The sequence below is a fragment of the Puntigrus tetrazona genome, chromosome 18 (assembly GCF_018831695.1).
Source record: "Puntigrus tetrazona isolate hp1 chromosome 18, ASM1883169v1, whole genome shotgun sequence".
Classification (NCBI taxonomy): domain Eukaryota; kingdom Metazoa; phylum Chordata; class Actinopteri; order Cypriniformes; family Cyprinidae; genus Puntigrus; species Puntigrus tetrazona.
Window position 1 is genome coordinate 19,941,575 of NC_056716.1, and position 25,489 is coordinate 19,967,063.

Consider the following 25,489-nt stretch of genomic DNA (forward strand, 5'->3'; position numbering starts at 1 on the left):
TGAATATATTTTAAATATATTTCATGTACTTCATTACAGCCTTCAGAAATCATTCTAATACACTGATTTGCTTCTCAAAAAACATTAACATTATTATTATTATCAATACTGAAAACTGTTAAAAAAAAACTGTCATTCATTCATTCATTTTCTGAGCACAATATGTTCTGTACAAATGTGAATTTTAGATAGACTATTTTTCATATTTAATTAAATTTTTATATGAAGATGTAACATTTTACACAAACTCCTTGGTTGACCCCTAGTTTACGCTCATCGTAATTTTTAATACATTTTAAAAATATATAAAACATTTCATCATTCATTCCATCAGAAGTCTAGTGATACTGTATTTAATATGCGGTGACTTTTTGCTGTCATGCAGTTGCATTATGGGTCGTGAACATGATTCTTCAGTTTCCATAGTATGGGAAAAAACACTGAAAGCCAATGGGGACCAACAACTGAGAGTGATCTCTGTAACTGTTTATATGAAAAGTAACCTTGCTTTCGGAAGAATACAGGGAATACATCTACAAGTGAAATAAAATAGAACTTCTGTTCAACCCTGCCTTCTGTCACTTTCTCTCTAGGTGTTCATCAGCTGCTCAATCATCATCTGTCAGGTCAACAATCCCAACACCCGCTGCTCTCAGGGCTGCATCAACAGCACAGTCTCTCCACCGGCCCACCTCCATCGCAAAAGAGAGGCTCCCATCCAGACCGGCAGTCACTTCATCTCCCAGGGGCCCCTGCGGCTGAAGAGGAGCGCATCACGTAAGCCGAATCATTCGTTCATCTTATTTAACAGATGATTGTTCACTGAACAAATGGTGTTAACCGTTTCAACCTTTACTCACATTTCAGAGGTCACCGCAAGCCCGGGTCTGAATCTGAACCTTGTTGTCGTCGCTGTTGGTCTTTTGGCAACAGTAGCCATGGTGTGTGGAGTGATCGTCTACAGAGCCCGAGCGCAAAGAATCAGATACCAACCTGTGCCATCGCACGACTTTTAGTCACGTCAGCTCTGTTGTGATGTGAATCTCTTCTGCAAGCATTTTCAGTAAATAATGTGAGTTTAAAACAGACTTGAAATATATCAGCAGTCACGCTTTAGTTTGAGAACCAATTCTATTAAACTATGACTTTCACTTTCACCAAACTCCATAAACTTAGCTGCTTACTAATAGTAAGTAAGGTACTTGTTAAGTTTAGGTGTATTGGGTGGATTAAGGGATCTGAAATGTGAGCGTGCAGAATAAGCGCGTGCTTTATAAGTACTAGTAATGTGCACATGCATGCAAATAAACAACTAGTTAGTGCTCCGAAAGGTGCAATCATATAAACGGAAACAGTTTAGACCACCATCATTTATCATTTAAAAATTCAGTAACCAAAATGCTACCAGGGTTGATAAGTTTGATTCATTTCTGTGAATCAGTTCAAACTGTCATCAATTTACAACCACTTAAATTTATTTCATTTGTGTCTCTTATCCATATATTCAAAAATTTAGTAAATCAGTTTTAATTCTATGTATTATGTTGCTAATTATTCATGCCTTGATTCTTATAAACATATGACGAACTGGGTATAAAGCAGTTTCGTGTTTTTGAAAGATGAGATCCTTTACCGAGAAGAGTAATTACAGAATTAGAAGTAATTACAGTGCTGTTCTCATGCTTCTGCCATTTGGTTACTTGTCTGGAAAAACAATCAAAATGTTTTTAAGAGAGGTGTGAAAACAAATTCTTGACTGACAATCATCTGAAGGAAAATCTGCAGAACAAACTCAACTATCATGAATCCTAAAGCACTTAATAAACCCTGTCAGATGCAGGTGAAGCAGTGTTATTTTACTATCACTGGGATGATATATATTTCCTTCTTTTATCTACATTTTTATCTTAAAATTTTTCATTTAAAGTTTTAGTAATATTGTGTTTTGGTCATTGATGTTATTTTCTCTTTTTTTTTAAATAATGTCTGTATATATAGAAAAAGATCGGGCAGAAAATAAACAATTGCTACTTTATAAAAAAAAGATTAAGTTAAAAAAAGAATCTTTGTGTTATTTTATTTCCTAAATGTTTTTCTGGCATCTAGCGAAAATGTTGTTGTTGTTGTTTCAACAATACTATATTTTAAATCACTTAATGCTTAAATTATATTAGGTAACGTTTTATACATGTTACTTTCAGTTTGGGTTAACTATAATAATTCTGATTTAAACTGCAATTACTGGTTAACAATATGTTTGATTAAATGATACATTAAAAATTATACTTAATTTTTTAAAGGTAAGTGGTTGCAAAAATTTATTTTAGAATAATGAAAAAAAACAAAAACTAGTGTTAGTCTAAATGTATTTAAATGTAGCTAAAATAAAGTGTTTGCCACTTATTTAAATTTTGAAAAAATCAACAAATTACGTTTTTCTGAGCATAATGGTGTGTAATAAATGACAGAATTTTCTTTTTTGGGTAAACAATCCCTTTAAAAAAGGTGAAATCATAATCAATTAACCCTTTAAGAAAAACAACAATTCAAATATGTAAATGATGTCAGAATTTTAATTTTTATAATGTTACATTGTACAAGCATTATATATTATATGTCATATATATATATATATATATATATATATATATATATATATATATATATAATATATATAGAACTGAAATCAAGTATTTAAGAAATTATAAATACCAAACAATGTTTTACTTAAAGATTTATATTTATTTGTTTGATTTATTTAAATATAAAGTGTCATATTCCTTTTAGAAACTGATGATTGACATTATGAGAACAGTCAAAATTCCATAAGCATGAGCTATAACTAAGTTTAGTATACCTGAAAAAAAATATTTAAAAGACAACGCCTCTGTGAAACAAAACCAGTCAAACAAAGCAAACCAGCAAAGTCTTTGTGCAAAGGGAAAAAAAGTGCTTATTCCTTCCAGGAATATATAAACGTGTATTTATCCGCATTCACATACGCTATGTTTTCATACGCTATGTAAACATATTTCATTTTGTATATGTTTGCACATGCTACATTAACATGTTTCAGTTTTAATTAGAAAGCATGGCCACAGTGATGAACTTTGGTTTGGTTTGTTTGTCTGGTTTTCTTTCATTTGTTCGAGATTCCTGAACTTCCTTTTAGCTCATGTTCATGGAATTTGGCCTGTGCTCATAATGTCAATCATCAGCTTTATATGGAAATGAATAAAACATAATCAGATCGAAGATTCAAGATTAAATTTAAAAGGAATAAAATTAAGATTTATAAAAGAATATGCCATTTAGTATTTAAATAAATCAAATGAATAAATACAAATCTTTAAGTAATGCATAGGCTACATTAACATATTTCAATTTCGGTTTTAATTAAAAACTGTGGTCATGGTGGTGTGTCTAACCACAAACACAAGAAAAGAAAATGTAAATGGCAATCATTCCTTAGCAGTAATTGAAACTATTACTGCCTGTACTGTCTTTGCCTTTTCTAGGAATACATGCAAGATCATCACCTGTCATTTCCTCCATTAGGTACAATAAAACTGAAAGTTTCTCCCAGATGCAGAAGACATCAGCACTGATCAACATGTCTCTCACCTCTCTGCTCCTGGCCGAGCTTCTGCTGGTCACCACGGTAACAGCTTCACACTTCTATGGGGGCTCAATGACCTTCAACCCAAGAAGGAATAACGATGGATCTTACAAGGTGAGAACTCCTGAATTATAACTGTATCAATAGCAGCCACAGTCCTTGTTAAAGTGAATTGTGATGCACTGTAAAATAAATATATAAATGTATGCTTTTATTTGCTTTTCACATTTATATATTTATGCATTTGGCAGTATGTATTTTTAATTAGCCAACATAGGTATTCTAACCTTCACCCATTAGACTGGTTGTAAATTCAAAATGTACACTCTCAGAAAAAAGGTACAAAACCTGCCAGTAGAGTAGTACATTTATTTATTTGTTTTTGTACATTTTCTAAATGTATTTAGCCAATTTAACCTTCTTCTTTCATTGCTGAATAGTCCTTATAATGTTGTTAAAAGAGTTAAATGAACTGCCACTGCCACGTATATCACATTTCGTGTTGTAATAAAGTTCTGTAATTTAATATGTTTTGCATCTTGTTTCCTAAATTGTATGTTGGCTCGTGGAAATGTGGACAAGTCATAACTTTAAATAAAGAATATCTCTTTGATTTTGGAACTTTAGTCTTTGAACGTTAAGGGATATTATCTATGCACAAACAACTTGTAACACTTTAAGAAAACATAAAATCGTATCATATGACCCTTTTAACCACTGATTATTTCAGGTTGAGCTTCGCTTCAAGACAACCTACCATTCCTGTTATGGATATGATTACTGGTCGTGCATCTCTGGAGACTGTGGAAATGATGTCAGTTCTGTGATTGGTCAAGTAGATTCAAGTCCAAATGGTGACAATTGGTGTCAGTCTGAGGGAGTGATAACAAAGATAGTTTCCACCAACAGCCCATTCCAGCTCCTGTAAGTAAATATATTTTTAAGGACAGAATCATTCACTACAAAAGGATCTGTAAATATGTAAATATGAAATGTCCATGTTTCAACAGCAAAAGTGGTTGCTGCTGGATCTACAACACTGTCACAAATTCTGGAGACTGGAGTCTTCTCACTTACATTGACCTTGGTGTGAGATCAGACACCTCAGAGCCCAACCGATCACCAATAACAACCACCCTACCATTTGTCAGGTAAATCAGCTGTTCAACAGACTTAATGGAAGTTTATGGAGTTAAAATGAATCTTTTTGTCATTAAAATGAATTCATATTTTTCAAGGTCATTCAACATGATAAAGTCATGCAGTTCTACACAGATGTTGCTTTATTGTTTTGTGTTGCAGAGTTCCTCAAAACTGTCCCAGGAGGTACAATCTTTTAGCCTTTGATCCTGATGGTGACCATGTCACATGCAGATTTGGACTCAGACAAAACATGGAGTGTGGAATCTGCAACCAACCTGCTGGTTTTACATTGGATGAGGTGAGGAAAATGTGAATGACTAAACCCATCCATCCATCTATCTTCTTCCACTTATCTGGGGCTGGGTCACGGGGCAGCAGTCTAAGCAGGGACACCCAGACTTCCGTCTCCCCAGACACTTCCGCCAGTTCTTCCGGGGAAAACACAGAGGCGTTCCCAGGCCAGCTGAGAGACATAGTCCTTCCAGTGTGTCCTGGGTCTTTCCCGGGGTTCCTCCCGGTGGCACATGCTGGAAACATATGCCCGAGCCACCACAGCTGGCCTCTCACGATGTGGAGGAGCAGTGGGTCTACTCCAAGCTCCTCCCTAGTGGCCAAGGTCCTTACTCTATCTTTAAGGGATCGCCAAGCCACCCTGTGGAGGAAATTCATTTTTGCCGCCTGTATATGGGACGTCATCCTTTCAGTTATGACTCAAAGCTCATTACCATAAGGGAGAGTAGGAACATAGGTCGACTGGTAAATTGACAGCTTCGTCTTACAGCTCAGCTCCTTCTTACCGACTTACTGTCGGCAATGCAAACAAAGCTCTTGCTTTGGTCCTTAGCAAAGGGCCCTGGATCCCATACTCCTAGAGCACTCCCCACAGGACTCCGTGAGGGACAAGGTTGAATGGCTTCTCCAAATCCACAAAGCACATGTGGACTGGTTGAGCAAACTCCCATTAACCATCCAGTCCCCTAAATAGGGTATAGAGCTGGTCCAGTGTTCCACAACCAGGATGAATGTCACATTGTTTCTCCTGGATCTGAGGTCCGACTTTGGATGAAATCTCCTCTCCAATACCCTGGCATAGGCTGAGGAGTGTGATCCCCCTCTGGTTCCCTTTTTTAAAAAGAGGGACCACCACCCCAGTCTGCCAGTCCAGAGATACTTTCCACAACCTTCCTGCGATGCTGTTGAGGCATGTCAGCCAAGACAGCCCGACAACATCCAGAGACCTAAGGTACTCAGGGCAGATCTCATCCACTCCCAGTGTCTTGCCACTGAGGAGCTACCATGGCAACTTCAGCCAAGGTGATTGTCGAGTCCACCTCTGAAATCTTGGTCTCTGCTTCTTCAGTGGGTGACGGGTTGGTGGGCTTGAGGAGATCCTTGAAGTATTCCTTCCACCACCACAAAATGTCCCCAGGTGATTCAGCAGATTAGCAGATTCCCACCTCCACTTTATACAGTGTTGGCAGGGCACTGCTTCCCCCTTTTGAGGCACCGGACAGTTTGCCAGAACCTCTTCGAGGCTGACCAATAGTCCTTCTCCATGGCCTTACTGAACTCCTCCCAGACCCTATCACTATCAGCTACCTCAGGAGTCCCACAAGTGAATCAGGTTTGATAGGACTCCTCCTTCAGCTTGACGGCATGCCTTATTTCCAGTGTCCACCACCAGGTTCGAGGCATTACCGTCACAACAGACATCGGAGACTTCCACAGCTCTGAATGGCTGTGTCGACAAGCGAGGCAGAGGACATAGACCAGTTGGACTCAATGTCTCCAACCTCCCTCGAGATCCAATCAAAGCTCTGCCGGAGGTAGGAGTTGAAGACCTCTGACAGGAGGCTCTGCCAAACATTCCCAACAGACCCTCATCGTACATTTGGGCCTGCCGAGTCCGTCCAGCTTCCTCCCCCGCCAACAGATCCAACTCACCACTAGGTGGTGATCAGTTGACAACTCCGCCCCTCTCTTCACCCAAGTGTCCATGACATGTGGCCGAAGGTCAGATGAAACAATGAATCGATTGTTGACCTCCCCCCCAGGGTGTCCTAATGCCACCTGTATCATGCTTGAACATGGTGTTCATTATGGACAAACTGTGACCCTAGGCCAGGCCCCAGGGTGGGGCCCCGTCTGCACCATACCGGGCGGTAAAGTGGTGGCCCCAAGAAGAGATAACTAAACTAAACTAAACTAAAATAAAATAAAATACAAAAATACTGAAATAAAATACAATTGAAACATTAATAAAATAACTTATATTGCTTAATTTAATAGTAAACGTTTTTTACAAAATCCTCTGAGCAACTATTTCATATCTTAATATTGAGTAATGATTAACGTTTGGTCTGACACATTTGCCCAATTAACTGAACAATTCTACGCACATGTCTAAAGCTTCACTTAAAAATACATTCTGTAGCATATGCTGTAAGAAAATAGTATGCTATGGGTCATGAATATTTCTGTTCATTCACAATTTTGTATTTTCTTCTAAACATAGCATAACTGCACTCTGTCATATTCACACACATTGGTCCTTGGAAGTTATTCATTCGAGCTGGTGCTGGAAGACTTCCCCACTCAAAAGATTACTCTGTCCTACACCAATCAACCTTTAAAAGAAATATCTCCACGCATTGCCATCAGAAGCCGACGTTCTGTAACATCTATAGTATCTCAAATAACCATGACATCACCCACAACAACCACTACATCATGGACGACAACAACCACTACATCACCAACAACAACAACTACATCTCCGACAACAACAACTACAACATCACCGACAACAACAACCACTACATCACCGACAACAACAACCACTACATCACCAACAACAACAACTACATCACGGACAACAACAACTACTACATCACCGACAACAACAACCACTACATCACGGACAACAACAACCACTACATCACCAACAACAACAACAACATCACCCACAACAACCACTACAACACCTACAACAACCACTACTACATCACCGACAACAACTACTACATCACCAACATCAACAACTACTACATCACCGACAACAACAACCACTACATCACCGACAACAACAACCACTACATCACCAACAACAACAACTACATCACGGACAACAACAACTACTACATCACCGACAACAACAACCACTACATCACGGACAACAACAACCACTACATCACCAACAACAACAACAACATCACCCACAACAACCACTACAACACCTACAACAACCACTACTACATCACCGACAACAACTACTACATCACCAACATCAACAACTACTACATCACCGACAACAACAACTACTACATCACCGACAACAACAACCACTACATCACCGACAACAACAACCACTACATCGCCGACAACAACTACTACATCACCGACAACAACAACTATTACATCACAGACAACAACAATCTCTACCTCACCGACAACAACTACATCAACGACAACAACCACTACATCACCAACAACAACCACAACTTCACCAACAACAACCACTACATCACCAACAACAATCACAACAACACCTACAACAACCACTACATCAACAACAACAACCACAACAACACCTACAACAACCACTACATCACCAACAACTACAACATCACCAACAACAACCACTACATCACCGACAACAACCACAACAACACCTACATCAACCACTACATCACCAACAACTACAACATCACCAACAACAACCACTACATCACCAACAACAACCACATCATCACCAACAACAACCACTACATCACCAACAACTACAACATCACCAACAACAACCACTACATCACCAACAACAACCACAACTTCACCGACAACAACCACTACATCACCAACAACAACCACAACAACTCCTACAACAACCACATCAACGACAACAACCACAACAACACCTACAACAACCACTACATCATTAACAACAACAACACTTACAACAGCCACTACAACACCTACAACAACCACTACATCAACAACAACAACCACATCAACACCTACAACAACCACTACATCAACAACAACCACAACAACACCTACAACAACCACTACATCAACAACAACAACCTCAACAACTCCAACAACAACCATTACATCGCCTACAACAACCACTGCATCAGCTGCAACAACTTCACCACTGAGCACAATACCTCTTCAGTTCTCTCTGAAAGGTATGTTTAGAAGTTTTGTAAAGAATTCTTCCATACTATATTTTTGATTAATTATATATACTGTATACACATTTCAGTTGATGGTCCGGCACCATCATGCACTGAGGGTGAATATCTACCACGGTTTCTTCACCCAACTCCTCATCATGGAGAACAACTTCAGGCTCGTGTAAATCAAGAGCTTGAGATCAGAGTGAAAGCTGTTGCATCTTTTTCTAGGTATTAAGAAAAAAGTTTTAATAAAAAATACTTTAAATGTTCTAAACTGTTTATTTATTCTATTTGTATTTTCTTAATTGAATTTGGAATAGCATATTTCTGTTACATTATAAATATTATTTGTGACAGATATAAAGCATGGTAGTAACAGGAGTAGAATAGCCAAATTACCCACTGTCTGTGGGGAAAATAAAAATAAATGTTGGAACTTGGTTGTGCACTACTATAGTTTCTCAAAGTGTTTGTTTTGTTGTGTTTTTTTTAATCTAGAATCGTTGATGTCATCATTAGTGGACCTCTGAACAGCACAAAGTACAAAACCACCACTGAGGAATATGTGATTAACTGGACACCAACTGCAGAAAACTACGGCCAACATTTTCCATTTTGCTTTATCGCAGAAGGACAATATGGGTATATTTTACTAAGTGAAATGTACTTTTTACATTTTTAACCACTTTAAAATCACAATATGATTGCTGATTTTAAAAAAACTTTCTATTTTAAGACTTGACATTTACCACTCTGAGATGAGGTGTGTTGTTGCAAAGGTTGATGCTAAAGGTTGGTAAATAAGTTTAACAATTTAATGGAATTATTAATTAAATTTTCTCCATTTTGTTATTAGAATTATGTTTTGTTATAATAATTAGCTGTATGCTAATGTGCACCTAAATGTTGACAAAATACATTTTTAGCAAACAAACAAAATTAAAATGATTATTTACTCATCTTTCACTACACATTTATCTATTTGAATTAATTTATCAATTTCTTGCTCTGATGAAACATTTGCATGTTATTGTTCTTTTAGGACCTGAGACGAGTGTAACCTGTACTGAAAACTCAATGTCGGTGACAATTAAGAGATCCTCCATCAAAAACCTCAGCGGTGACCACTTGAGACTGATAAATCCATCTTGTCTGGTTTACACCAACACTACCCACCTGTTCACCAACACACTTCTAAACGACTGTGGCACTCAGATTGAGGTGAGATGTTTTATAATCAACATTTCCAATCAGATCTGGTGAATTCCAGAGCTAAACTGTTTGATAACTTGTGCTTCTTTGTAGGAGAACAATAATGAACTCATCTTCAAGAATAAAATCATTACATTCGATGATCCCAGAGACATTATAACCAGGAGGGATAACCTAGAAATTGAAATCCTGTGCAAATACCAGAAAAGGAGCAACGTTACGCTGGAGTTCGATACTCACAGACCGCCAATCATCATCTCAGAAAAAGGTTTTGGAACATTCAACTATCAGTTTGAGTTTTATGCTTCTGCAGATTTCCAGAACAGCAGGGGTCCAGAATCTTACCCGCTTGAGTATGATGTGGGCGATAAGATCTTCATGAAGATCGAGCCCGTCACTTCAGTCCTAAACACTGAGATCTTCCTCGAGACGTGTGTGGCTACACCTTACGATAATCCCAACTACCCCATCTCCTACCCCATCATCCAGAACGGGTGAGAGTCCACAAACACAGTTGATCTTTTTTTTTCTCATGATAAACTTGTAAGTAGTAAAAGTATATTAAAAGTAAAAGCAAAGTAAAAGAAGTTTGCTACAAACTAATGCTTTTTTTTTTTTCAGATGCATTGTGGATGAAACAGTTCAGTTTTCTCCAGCCACCAACCATATGTCCAGTTTGAAATGGAGGCCTTCAAATTCATTGGGTTCCATGACCAGGTTAGAGTGGCATTTATTTCAGACACACACACAACTCTCTCTCTCTTTCTCTCTCTCACACGTACACAAAAATGTTAGGATTATCAATACTGAAAACAGTTTTGCTGCTTAAAATGTGATTTTTCAGGATTCCTTGCTGCATTAGTGCCTTTGCCAAATAAAAAAATAACTTAAATTAACTTTTGCTGTCATGTAGCTGTATTTTGTATTTAAGGTTACTTCTCATATACTCTGATATAGAGAATACATCTACAAGTAAAATAGAACTTCTGTTCAACCCTGCCTTCTGTCACTTTCTCTCTAGGTGTTCATCAGCTGCTCAATCATCATCTGTCAGGTCAACAATCCCAACACCCGCTGCTCTCAGGGCTGCATCAACAGCACAGTCTCTCCACCGGCCCACCTCCATCGCAAAAGAGAGGCTCCCATCCAGACCGGCAGTCACTTCATCTCCCAGGGGCCCCTGCGGCTGAAGAGGAGCGCATCACGTAAGCCGAATCATTCGTTCATCTTATTTAACAGATGATTGTTCACTGAACAAATGGTGTTAACCGTTTCAACCTTTACTCACATTTCAGAGGTCACCGCAAGCCCGGGTCTGAATCTGAACCTTGTTGTCGTCGCTGTTGGTCTTTTGGCAACAGTAGCCATGGTGTGTGGAGTGATCGTCTACAGAGCCCGAGCGCAAAGAATCAGATACCAACCTGTGCCATCGCACGACTTTTAGTCACGTCAGCTCTGTTGTTTCTTTATTTTTCAAAACATGCTATATTTTCCTTTATAAACAGAGAATTAGAATTGGTGTGCTTTGAAAGAGTTCTTATGTGAGTTGTTGGTCAAAGTGTGTCATAAAAGTGGAATATATCAGCAATCAAACTTTAGTTTGGGGACCGTACTATTAACTGTTAACTGTTAATTTGCTACATATTAGTAGTTGTTGAGTTTATTTAGGTAAGGTTAAGAGATCTAAAATATTGTCATTCAAAATATGGCATCAATATGTGCTAATAAATACTAAAAACAGCCAATATGTTTGTTATAAGCAACTAGTTAACAGTGAAAATTGGTCCATATCTGATTAAACACCTTGAACAACTGTACCATTTATATAGTAGCAAATGTTTGATAATTAGCATCATTACTACAGTCTCCAGCGTCACATGATCTGTCAGAAATCCTTCTAATATACTGATTTGCAGCTCAAGAAACATTTGTAATTATTTTCAATACTGAAAAGAGTTTTGCTGCTTAAAATTTGTGTGGAAACATTATACACTTTGTATTAGTGCCTTTGCCAAATAAAATATATTAATTTCTCAAAAATAAATTACTACACCCACATTTTTTGATTGATTGATTAGATAATTATGTTCCATAAAAGTGCAAGGGCAATGCATTAGTAAGAACTGACATATTAAATATATGGAACATTTTACTTTACACTATGTGAATGGAGTTGATAAGTCGGTTTTGATTCCTGTGAATTATATAAAAATATTAAACTATCCATTTTAGTCATCAATTTACAACCAATTCAATTCAGTTATTTTGTGTAATTACTACAACCTGCACATAAGTCACTATGAGGTTTTTCTGATGCTTTTACAATTTTAGATGATGATAAATACACATTTTATATTTATCGCTGGTGTGTATTGGTATTTCTTTAAGGGGGAATATATGGAAACAGTGCCTTGTTTCTTTTAAACAACAGTGTTTACTGCATTTTACATTCTGCATTAAACATTTTGATTCATCATGGCTACAATTATTGTTGAGTTCACATTTTGTTACTCCAATTCACTTTTTAGGCCATTTCAGAGCAAATGCTGGGTTGTTTCAACTGAACTGAACCCAGTTATGAGTAAAAAAGTTAATTAAACCCAACAGTTGGGTTGGTTCTTGATTCATTTCAACTTGAAATAATGTATCAACAAATTAAATGTCACTGTAGAGTGTAACTGGTAGTTTTTACAGATCGAATGATCTATCAATATATATTTACAGAACTATCGATATATATTTATCTGAGTTCCTATGTCATGACATTATAAAGCTATATGACAATGCTGTGCCATGAACAGGTAATACACTGAAGTGAAACTAACATAAACAATAACTAAACACAATATTTGTTTAATAGGTTGGGTAGGAAAAAAAGACTAGTATAATTGTTCTGTATCCTTTACCATCTCTTGGGCTATAGTCAAAATAAGTCATCATATGATATCATATGACATTTCTCGGACGATAACCTGAATCCTTAAAACTATAACTATGCATTCTTTCCCCCTGCAATATCTGGATGATTAAATATAGATTAGAAGGATTTGGGATGTCCAGTTTAGACAGGTTTTGACTATCAGCATAAATCTGGTCCACTATTGAATTATTTTTTTTTCTCCATTTCCTGTACTCTTGAACCTACAGTATTCTGATTAATACTGATGATTTTGAGTAATCGATAGTGAAAGTCTCTGAATCTCTAGTGAATTCTTAGATTACAGGTTCTACCTGATTGCATTCACATTCACAACTTGCATTAAATCACCAATTCATTCAAATAATAGTGTAAATGTCTCCATGAAAGGTAAAAGAGGTGACACCAAAGTCAAAATGAGCTGTCCAAATGTAATAATATTAAGAGACCTTTGGTTGTTTAAAAGCAAGTTCATGTCTTCGTCTAACACACATACGCTACAAAAAGTACTGGGTCACCTCCTTCTAATAAACAGGTTTGACTGCTTTTGTAATATCCATGAGTACAAATCTAAATGTTAAAGCGCATAATGATATTCTAGGGAATCGTGCGCTTTGGACAGGACCCTTTTCTATTCTAGCATGACCATGCCTCTGTGTATAAGGCAAGGTTAAAGAAGAAATGACTGATCAGTCAGTGTGGTAGAACTTGACTGGTCTGGATACACCTCTGATGTGACTTTAAATTCAGTCCTTGAGCTAGAAACTCATATATTATGTTTCCATCTTTGTTGTCACAGTTTTAGAAGTGCCTTTAGAAGCGTTCTACAGAAGAGGGTGTCCCAAAACTTTAGTCAATATAGTGAAAGTCATTGGTGTTTAGTGATGAGTTTTTGACTCCAGGACTGCATTTAAATTCACACCAGAGGTGTTCAGCTTTATGCGGACCGATCAAGTTCTTCCACACTGACTCAATCAGTCATTTCCTTTTTAACCTTGCCTAATGTCAGAATAGAAAAGGGTAAAATTAGAAGCGCAACTTCCTAGAATATCATTGGATACTTATTGTACTCATGGATATTACTAAAGTAGTCAGACCTGTTCATTGGAAGGGGGTGACACTACACTTTTAGCAATCACCAGGCAACACACCTGTTAAATGCCAGTGGTTAGTACATTTCTACAGCCTGCATGAAAAAAAAACTAAATGGCATTGTTTTCATTTCATAAGTGAACAAATCCATCAAGCAGTTCAGCCCAACATTTGGTTACTTTCTGTTCCATTCCCGTTCCCTGTCATTTGTTTGTCTGTTAGTTACTAATTAAGTTCACCTGTTTTTCATTTCGTTTCCATTGTGTATTTGACCAGATTTCTATCTGTTCGTTGTTCCGTGTCATTGTTATTTTATGTTGCTACGCTTTAGTCATATTTCTGTTAACCATTTCTACTACACACCTATTCTTTGCTTAAAATGCGACTATCCTGATCAGCTTTATAGAAAAGTTCGATTCATTTGCAGTTAGGCATCATAAAGTGCTCTGAAGGGCGAGTTTTACCTTCGACCCCAACATCTTGTTCCGTAAGCTTCCCAAAAGTCCTAATGCATTTGAAAAATGGTAAAAAAAATATGAATAAAATATTTAATAAAAAATATTTATTTCGAAAATCATTCAAAAAAGGGATCTGAATAGCATCCATAAAGTATACAAAAAATAAAAAATTATTTAATCTAAATTTGACTTAACCCACGTGTATTTATTAATAAACATTTAATTAATTTATTTAAAGGTCATTGAAAAAAGATAGTGGACAAGTTAAGAAAAATATTAAAAAGTATACAGATATATACGGATAACATAATTTTATTATAATTGGACTATTTAACATTTTTCTTTTTATTGTAATTTTTTATAAGTTTTTTTGTTTTTACAAGTTCATTGTAAAAAAAAATCTAAACATCTGCATCATGTATATTGTTGGTAAATATTAATGTCCTCATATACAGTTTTAAACATTTAATCTAATTTAATATAGATATTATTATGAATAGAATTATAAATGAACAGGAATTAATAATAAGAATTATGATATAGCATAAATTATGATGTGAGGAAAAACTTTTTTAGGTTTTATCAAAATAAAACCTAAAAATTATATACATAACATAATTAAAATGTTCCACTCACGTTTACACATGACGACAATAACTGCCTGTGGAGTTGGATTTACTAAATAATACGTTTGTATGCAGTTTTTCAGGATTAATTGCTGCATTCTATTACCATGAAAAGGCTTAGCCCAAGCTGTTGTAATAGATCTATTATATGTCAATCAAAATACATTGAAATACTTTGTTAATTGTTACATTGTTAATTATATAAAGAATCAGGTTTGATTTGCTGGCGGTTAGTTATTACATCGTCATAAACTAACAATAAACAGAATTTTTTATAACCTTGTTTAATATTGATTAATATTGATTTTTTTTTTTTTTTTTACTTTTTTAAGTTGCATAGATGTACAGTTCTGATATGGAAAATATATAAAGATTATATAAAGAATATATAAAGCTGTTCATCATTAGCTTCTGAAAGATAATGCATCAAATTAAATGTCACCGTAGAGTGTAACTGGTAGTTTTTACAGATCGAATGATCTATCAATATATATTTACAGAACTATCGATGTATATTTATCTGAGTTCCTATGTCATGACATTATAAAGCTATATGACAATGCTGTGCCATGAACAGATAATACACTGAAGTGAAACTAACGTAAAAATCAACTAAACACAATATTTGTTTAATAGGTTGGGTAGGAAAAAAAAGACTAGTATAATTGTTCTGTATCCTTTACCATCTCTTGGGCTATAGTCAAAATAAGTCATCATATGATATCATATGACATTTCTCGGACTATAACTATGCATTTTTTCCCCCTGCAATATCTGGATGATTAAATATAGATTAGAGGGATTTGGGATGTCCAGTTTAGACAGGTTTTGACTATCAGCATAAATCTGGTCCACTATTGAATCACTTTTTTTTTTCTCCATTTCATGTATTCTGATTAATTTCTGAGTAATCGATAGTGAAAGTCTCTTTGACCAGCCTGAAATTCTCAGATTACAGGTTCTACCTGATTGCATTCACATTGTTTTCTGCAATAAGCTTTTCTTGTTTCATCGCTGACAAATCCATCAAACATAACACAAATTCTTATCCTCAAGCTGTATCTTCAATACATGATTTTGAGTTTAACACAGTCCTATCCTTCCAATTTTTATATATTTGTCAGCAAGCACTCTTCAATTTCTGAAGTCTTTTGAAATCTATTTCAGATCGAAGTTTGTTTGAGATTTAATCTTTCACTGCCGGTGGCATTTGAGAAAGCAAACAGCTATTGTTTAAATGGATTTGTATCTTATGTCAGGTCATTGTTATGTAGGAGTGCTGGCATTCTGGGTAAAAAATAAAAGACAATAGAGCTACTGTAAAACAATTCAACAAGCTAAATGGTACGCGAAAATAGGGAGATATATTTTTTTCTGTTCAAGGAAAATATACAGTATTTGGCATTGAAGTGTGCAATAATTAATATTTTACAGAGCCCCTAGTGGAGACTCATCACAGTGTCATACTTTAAATGAGAATGAAGAGGTGTCTCAATCAATGGCCAGTTTCACATTTGAGCCATGTGACTTCTCAGAAAAAGCAAGAACTACCCTCTAATGCATCACACAAGAATGCGTGTAAACCCATCCCTGAATTCCTACTCACCTGAGATGTATAAAAGCAGTTGTTCAGCTTCACTTGAGCAGGTGAAGTGAGCTCAGGTGCAATGATGTCCTTGACTGTGGTGTTGAATCTTCTGTTTCTGGTGTCCATTGCTTCAGCAGGACATCATTATGGAGGCTCGGTGACCTTCAGCCCTAAAGGAACCAATGCAGATGGGAGCATGAGGGTGAGAATTTATTTCTTACTTGCATTTAGAAAGTTCTGCTCATGATTTATCATAGCTTAATAAACATCATTTAAATAATTTCATTTGATAATTATTTGCACATTTGCATGCTTGCATATATATATATATATATATATATATATATATATATATATATATATATATATATATATATATATATATATATAGCATATATACAGTAGAACTTTTAAAGTGGATCCAAACACTTCATTAAAATAAAAACCTGTTTTTGTCTAAGGATAACTTGAGCCACTTCAAATGTTGACTATATATATATATATATATATATATATATATATATATATATATATATATATATATATATATATATCAAGTATAACAATAGGCATGTCAAATAGCTTAAATCTGAACGTAAAATAACTAACTTTAACATATCAACGTGAAAAATGGGGAGGAGCAATCCTGGGCAAAAAAACATTTAAAATAGTAAAAGAATAGATTTAAATAAAGTTTCTTCTCTCTGAACTTTGACATTAATTAGCTAAACAGATATCTGGGATAACTATTTTTAAAATTAATAGACGTAATTGCATAATTCGTAAATTGTAATATATTATGAATTATATATATTATGATTTTTAAGATGTGTTGTTGGGTTTGTTGTGCAGTTTAATGATTGAGCTATAACACCAAGGTAGAAAAAGGGAAATCAAAATAAATTCTACCAACAAGTTTTCTGACTACACAGCGTTATATCAACAGGTTGAGTTTCGATTCAAGCGAACCTACGACTGGTGTACATCTAGTTTCTGGCAGTGTGCCTCTGGAGATTGTGGCTATAACTCCAACACTGTCGAAGGGAAAATCGACAGCAGCTCTAATGGCAGAAGTGGTTACACCAACAGCTGGTGCCAATCAGAAGCTGTTGTCACAAAAAACGTCCGTGGGAACACACCCTTTGACCTGCAGTGAGTAACTGAATTTGTTTTAAACGAATATTAAAACGTTACTTTAACATTATCTAAAATACACTATTTATACATTACAGGGACTACTCGTGCTGCTGGGTGCCGACACTCAACGGTTTTAATAACTGGTTCCTCCAGACCCACGTAGACTTAGGCATAAGATCCGATACCAATGAACCCAATCGATCACCTGTCACCACTATTTTACAATTTCTACGGTAACCCTTATATTGATTCAACACAGTTTCCTACGAACATAATTCATCACTTGAGAATGCATGGTAAAATTTAAATGAGAAAATAAGATGAAATTATGATCTATACATCATTTATTTTTTCATTAGTGTTCCACAAAACTGTCCCCGTAAATATGACCTGATATCCTATGACCCGGATGGTGACCAGGTCCGATGTAGATATGGAGCTCAGCAGTATGTTGAATGTGCCACATGTGACCAACCACGTGGTTTCCACCTAGATCAAGTAAGAAACAGACAAAATATTACCAGAATAATGTGACATATACTTTTATGTTATTACAGCTATGAACGTGTGAAGGCCAGAAATCTGTGGGTGAATCTTTGTGAAATAAGGTTATAGCCTATTAGTGTGTTTTTGATTGCCAATGCTACTACATGAAACAAAATAAAAAGATTTAGAGTTGTTTAGCTACTGTTCATTTAGAACTGTCGCAATGAAACAGTTCATCAGAATGATTCGGTCTTTCCAACCCTACAATGGCGAAATAAATGACTGCGTTATACATAATATATTTACACGACAGATGTGATTGTTTTAGTAATCTCATTTTACTAACATATAGCAGCTTCTATCAACCTACTGACCACCTAATACAGAAATGTTTTGAAAGTCATCTCATCTCAATTCTTCATTAGCATGCCTGCACACTGGACTACAGCTATTCCTACGCAACAGGCGTTTATGGATTTGAGCTGATTGTGGAGGACTTTCCAAGGAAACACACCACTCTGGCCTATACCGATGGCTCCAGCTCTTACAGATGCTCTCTGAGCAATGGAATACACCGGAGGGCACTGCCCACCTGGTTATACCAATCTAGCACAACTGTACCATGGTTGCCGCAACAGTCAACCACTGATAAACCTACAACCACTGATGAACCTACAACCACTAATTACCCTACAAACTACATTGTGGTGGCAAAATCAACAATCTACTACTACCCCTACACCGTGGTGGTGGTGGTGGTGGCAGCAGCAGCAGCAGCAGCAGCAGCAACAGACGACCACCGCTTCACCTACATCAACCCAATGGTGGTGGTGGCTGCAGACTACAACCACGACTACAACAACATACCCACCTCAACATTACTCGACTAGTATAGGATCCCATCAACGTTCTTATGAACCTTTCAGCAAGCTCCCTCTGCAATTCAGTATTCTTGGTAAGGCTTACAAACAAGAACTCAAGGTCATCATGTTAGTAGTATCAATGTGGCTAACGTGTGTCTTTCTAATTTGAATCACTGCAGTTGATTCACCTGCTCCTTCATGCATCGAAGGACATTACATTCCTCACTTTGTGTCACCAACTCCACTCAATGGAGACGAAATCCAAGCTACACCACTCCGTGAAGTTGAAATCCGTGTTAAAGCTGTGGCAGCTTTTGCAACGTAATGCACACGTGAATGCAATCAATGCATCAAGTTATTTCAATTATTAGATGTGTGTATAACATCTGTTTATTTTTTATTTTTTCCTCAGGGTTACTGATGTCATTATCAGCGGCCCTCTGAACATTACTAAGCACGCTTTGAGCACTGGAGAGTACGCCATCAGATGGACACCAATGAGGAGCGACCTCGGAGATCATTTCCCTGTGTGTTTCATTGCTGAGAGCATGAGCGGGTGGGGAAACTATTAAAATCTTGCAGCTAGCAACATTTAAGATAAACAGAATTTGATAAATATTACTATTTAATATTGATTTACAGAAGCAGCGTTTATCAGTCTGAAATGAGATGTGTCATGATCACCGTTGGGCACCAGACTGGTAAGTAATTCACTTTTACTTGAACAGCTATGTTTTGCCAGCACAATTTTGTTAATCACTTCTACTGATTGATCACATTTACAGTGGAAGCAAATGTGATTTGCACCGCAACCAACATGGTTGTTGAAATTGAGCAGCTGCACTCCGTCGGGCTCCACAAAGACTCTCTGAGACTCAATGATCCTGCCTGTACTTTGGACTCAAACGGCACTCATGTGTCTGCAAACTTCTCCCTCAATGCGTGTGGTACCATTATTGAGGTAAAACTCTTCTTATGGGCTCAAAAGAAATAAAGAAAACTAAATGTTTGTTATCAATATTTCATCCTTATGTCCTTCCCAACCCATTTTTTCCTATCTATCAAGAAACACATGTCAGAACTTCCAGAACGTACCATAAAAGCATCATATATCATTCATATTACTTCATTTTTGGTGTTTTGGTGCTTTCTTGGTAATAAGTGCCACATACTTTAATTGTATGGAAAACAGAAGCTTGGATGTTTAGACTTGAATAGCATTGTTGTGTTTAAAAGTTTCATTTAGGCACAGTAAACCACTAATATTTCATACTCCATTTTCTTCTACAGGAGGATGAAGAGTTCATCATCTTCAGGAATGAAATCTTCTCAACCGATGACCCAAGCAGCATCATTACCAGAAAACATGAAGTGGAGATTGAGTTCTCCTGTCGTTACGAGAAGAAAAACAACATCTCCCTGGAGTTCACCGCACGTAGACATATAACCACCATCACCGAGAAAGGCTTTGGTACCCTTACCTACAGCTTTGGACTCTTCAGAACAGTAAACTACAACACAGAAATAGACGTTACCACATATCCGGCGGAGTATGACCTTGGAGAGATGATTTATATGCAGATCGAATCCCAATCTACGATCAACAACACAGAGCTTTTGTTGAATCTTGTGTGGCGACACCATACAACGACCCCAGCTACCAAACATCCTACACAATCATCCAAAACGGGTAAGAAAAATCGAATTAATTCACAAAGGATCTGTTAGACTCTATATAGCAAGTCTTTATGGATTACTGTACGTTCTACAGGTGTATCTTGGATGAAACGGTTGAGTTCTACACAAGCCATCAGCCACTGGTCCGCTTCGGCCTGCAAGCCTTCCAGTTCATTGGAATGCATGAGCAGGTAAAAACTGATGGCTTAGATTATCGTGAAAGCAGTTCAGCAGTCAATATACAGTGCCTATACAAATGCTGCTAATGACCAATCAGAATCGAGTATTCCAGGCAACCATGACATTATCATGCTTTCTCTCTAGGTGTTCATCAGCTGTTCAGTGATTCTGTGCGAGGCCAACAATCCCAACACCCGCTGCTCTCAGGGCTGCATCAACAGCACAGTCTCTCCACCGGCCCACCTCCATCAAAAAGAGAGGCTCCCATCCAGACCGGCAGTCACTTAGTCTCCCAGGGGCCCCTGCGGCTGAAGAGAAGCGTAGAGGAGCATGAAGGTAAAACCTCAGAGGGGAACGAATTAGAATGATTCTTTATAGATTTCAGAGAGGTATTCTGTGTAGTGTTTTGGGATGAAACATTCTGTGTTATAATGATATTTATTCATATATAATACATATTTAGAATAAATTAGTTGTATATTATATGTTTAATATATAAATACATATACTGTATATAAACTATATATGATGTACTGACTGACATATTTGTGTGTTTCCCATAGTGTCCTCCATGGTCTTGAACCTGAATCTGGTTTTCATTGCCGGATGTGTGCTTGCAGCTGTGGGCATGGTGTGTGGTGTTCTCATCTACAGAACCAAGAGATCAGACGTCAAATATCAAGCTCTTAAGTCAGATGAAATTTAGTGCATCTCCTCAAAGATTACAAAACTCTGTCCCCTCTGCTCTCTCATGAAATAGAAGGCTTTAAAAGATCTTTTGTTTCCTTTAAATATATATATATATATATATATATATATATATATATATATATATATATATATATATATATATATATATATATATGAATGTTATAATTCTGAAATGGTTGCTAGGGTTATTTTTCATAACTGTCACTGTTTTGCTCTATTAGTTTGCATCTCTCTGTATTGCACTTTTAAGATTGCTGATAAAATAAATTAAATATATAAAGAAAAAAAAAAAAAAAAAAAAAAAAAAAAAGAGTGTCAGACTGTTTTAAAAAGAGTTCAGATAATGCAATTCCACAAAAGCAATTAAATGAATTCACCAAATTTAATTCACCATAGGCCATTTCTGTGAATGCAAGAAACCTTGTCTAAAATTAGATGGATAAGAAATGCTTTCAAATTAATCAAAATCAATGTCAAATTGACTCACTATATTGAATAACCATGAAAATATTCAACATATAGCTTGATTTTTATAAAAAGTGCTTGTATTTTAAAATGTTATGGTTAAATGGCTTGTGTTGTGCTGATATTTGTGGAGTGAAAACAAAAAAATTAAATAAGATAAAAGAAAAGAAAATTTAAATAAAATTATAAGACTATTGACTGATCTATTAAATCTCACCTGTTCAACATATTTCAAACCAAAACTATCAAATTCATGTGAAATGTGCTCAATATGAAAATAAAACTAAATACTATAATACTAAAAAAATAATACATTATAGTATGTAAATTATCATTTTAAAATTCAGTAATCTTTTTAACCCGTATCAGCATGTAATAAATTACCAAATAAATTCATTAAAAGACTGTCATTGTATGGATAGGTTTGAATTCTAACAAATGTTCCAGTTGACTCACTGACAAAGAAAGCTGTAATTAATTCCTAGGCAGGTCTTCATGAGGTTAAAGTTACCCTGAGGCTTGCAGAGCAATAGTCAACGCAGCTTCTAGGGTGATAGCGTGACTGCAAAACTGCATTGTAAGAAATCAATCATTTAACAATGGTTACTGTATGTACTGTATGTTTATGTGCCATGTCTCCATGACGAAACAATTACACTTGATCATGCGAGTCTTCAAAATGAAAGCAAATTTTATTTGTTTTTTTTAATGCATGGATGGAAAGCACAGTCTACTGACAAGCGTTCTACTCATTTGCATTGAGGCGCAAAACACTATCAACATGAAGAATCTGTGGACACTATGTAGATAGTATGATAAAAATAAGTTACTATCAGGACAAGCACTGTTCAACTTATAGCCAGTTCTGAAGCAGACTTTTGCATCAAAGTAAACATTTTAATTATAACTATGGTATTGCTTTCGGTTATCGTTCATAAAAGAGCTTGTCAAACATTTATTAAGCTCTCAGTCAATGTTAAACACTGTCACTCACTTCATTATTACTGTCACAATGGCATTCTGCTTGTACAATGTACTTCTAATGCACCGAATAGCATGTTCTGACATTATGTAATGCCAGCTGTATCATCTTATTTTGGATTCATTTCAAACTCAATACACATCTCAATGTACACTGCAAAATACAAAACTTTATGTGAGTACAGGGATTTATGACGATAAATTCAAGACTTCAGAAAGTGTTTTTAAGGCCAATTAATGACAAGGTAAATTATAAATTGATTAGAAACACAATATGGCCTCTGTGTAAGAACACAATGAGTTCTTTAAATTTGAAAATTCTATAACAAATAGGTTAACTAGAATATGACATGATCACAAATGTGCTTAAATCAAGAGAAAATTAGTTTTCATACCCCATCTGTTCTTGTTTTAAGCATAAACTTTTTTAAACTCAGACTTTTAACTTAATTTTGCATCTCAAGCAAATGTATTAAATTCCTGGAAGTTCAGACATTTGTACTGGAAAACATGATTTCTGCTCCAATTTAAGATCTTATAAGGCCTTAATTTGTAGAAAGGTAAATTAAGACTTTTCACAGCGACCCTGCAATGGTTATAAAATCTCAATTTTAACAGTGTGTGATCAATCATCCAGTCTGACATTCTCTGTGTGCAGGCTTAACCTGTTGATTTTTTTTATTTCATCACATCTCCATTAGTGTCACGCTGCATCCTTTAAGCAAAGCAAAACTTTTAAATGTCATTATTTCAAGTCTAATGCAGTTCTATATGCCTCCAACTGTTATGTAAAGCAAGCAAGTATCTTTCAAAGTCCAGAAAGAATTGCATGGTCTTTTTTAATAAGTTTCTGGTAAATCTGGTGGTGTATTTCAGGAAGCAACCAGGCATTGTCTAAGCGGATTTATATCTTATTTCAGATAATTCAGTTTCTCACGTGAGAAAGTGAGAAAGAGCATAGAAAGTAGGAAGCATCCTCATATATATAATAACCTGCAATCTACTAATCCAGAGATAGCCGTTATTTATATTTCACGGTGAACTTTGCTGTCAGACACAGGAGATTAGACTGTGATGAAGGAAAGAAGCAAACCAGGTAGTAATTCTCTGAACCTGTTAAGCTCTACTGAAGACAATAACGTACTCTAAAAGGTTTGCTTTGACAAGCGTGCGTTTCATCGGACTTCTCAGAAGAGGCTATTTTTTAAGTTTTAATACCTGATGAGTTTATTTTTAATTTTTGGAAAAGCAAAGTCTTTCATAACATTCTAAAATTTAAATAAATGCTGTTTTTTGTTTTTATTTTATACACCTCTGAATCCTAAAAAGTATATAGTTTCTCTGGAAATAATAACAGTTTTCAACATTGATAATAATAAATATTTCTTAAGTAGCTAATCAACATTTTAGAATCATATATAAATATATAAATTTGATTTAATCATATTTTTGGGCTAATATTACTGGTTTAATCCATAAAAGCAAGCTATGAGATCTCTGTTATGTCTTTGACATTTAACCCAAACTTTTTGCTAACAACTACAATAATAGACTGGTCTATTTTCAATAAAATTTTTAATAATTCTAAATGTAAAAAACATCAAAACAAGATGAAGAGTTAGCGTGGTCTGTATACGATATGCTGCAGTGATGTCTAAACTGTTTTCATATAAGAACAATGCTATCTGCGTAAAATAAGTTTAGCTCAGTGTTTAAAAGTGTGTTATTTTGGGTGAAAACCGTTGGTAGTGTTAAATAAAGAATGACTTGAAACCCATACGAAGTGATTTGGTAGTTTAAGTGCATTTTCGATGCAAAATGTATTTGAATAAAGGTTAATAAAAATAGATAAGGTACAAAAGCCATAAATGGAATATAATGTATAAAAGCCTTAAGTGCATAAAATCTCGTATTGGTCCACTAGGTGGCAGGCCAGCATTTTAATGCTTTTGAGACTAACTGTACATGCAGCAATAACAAAGTCTAAAATAAAGTAGCTGTCCGAAAAGGCACTAAGCAGCCATCAGTCATTCTGTTAAGATTTTATCATTTTAAGCAACTTTCTACAGAGTTTTAGACAAGAGTTAACACACTTGACCAATGGATATCAATGTATGACCTTTCTTAACGCACTACATTTTCAAAAGATATAAGGG

At 35.8% G+C, this 25,489-nt stretch overlaps 1 protein-coding gene and 1 pseudogene across 1 annotated transcript; both read left to right on the forward strand.

The window, feature by feature from the left end:
- Positions 1-3,571: 3,571 nt before the first annotated feature.
- Positions 3,572-12,625, forward strand: LOC122323149 (galactose-specific cell agglutination protein gsf2-like). The gene is given in 14 exon segments (XM_043216817.1): positions 3,572-3,733; positions 4,350-4,543; positions 4,630-4,770; positions 4,922-5,060; positions 7,278-8,949; positions 9,027-9,168; positions 9,439-9,582; positions 9,677-9,732; positions 9,983-10,161; positions 10,246-10,646; positions 10,774-10,817; positions 10,820-10,869; positions 11,174-11,357; positions 11,448-12,625. Coding segments are annotated over 14 exon segments (3,642 nt in total). The 5' UTR covers positions 3,572-3,586; the 3' UTR covers positions 11,597-12,625.
- A 6,262-nt stretch (positions 12,626-18,887) lies between these two features.
- Positions 18,888-22,505, forward strand: LOC122323156 (annotated as a pseudogene).
- Positions 22,506-25,489: the final 2,984 nt, after the last annotated feature.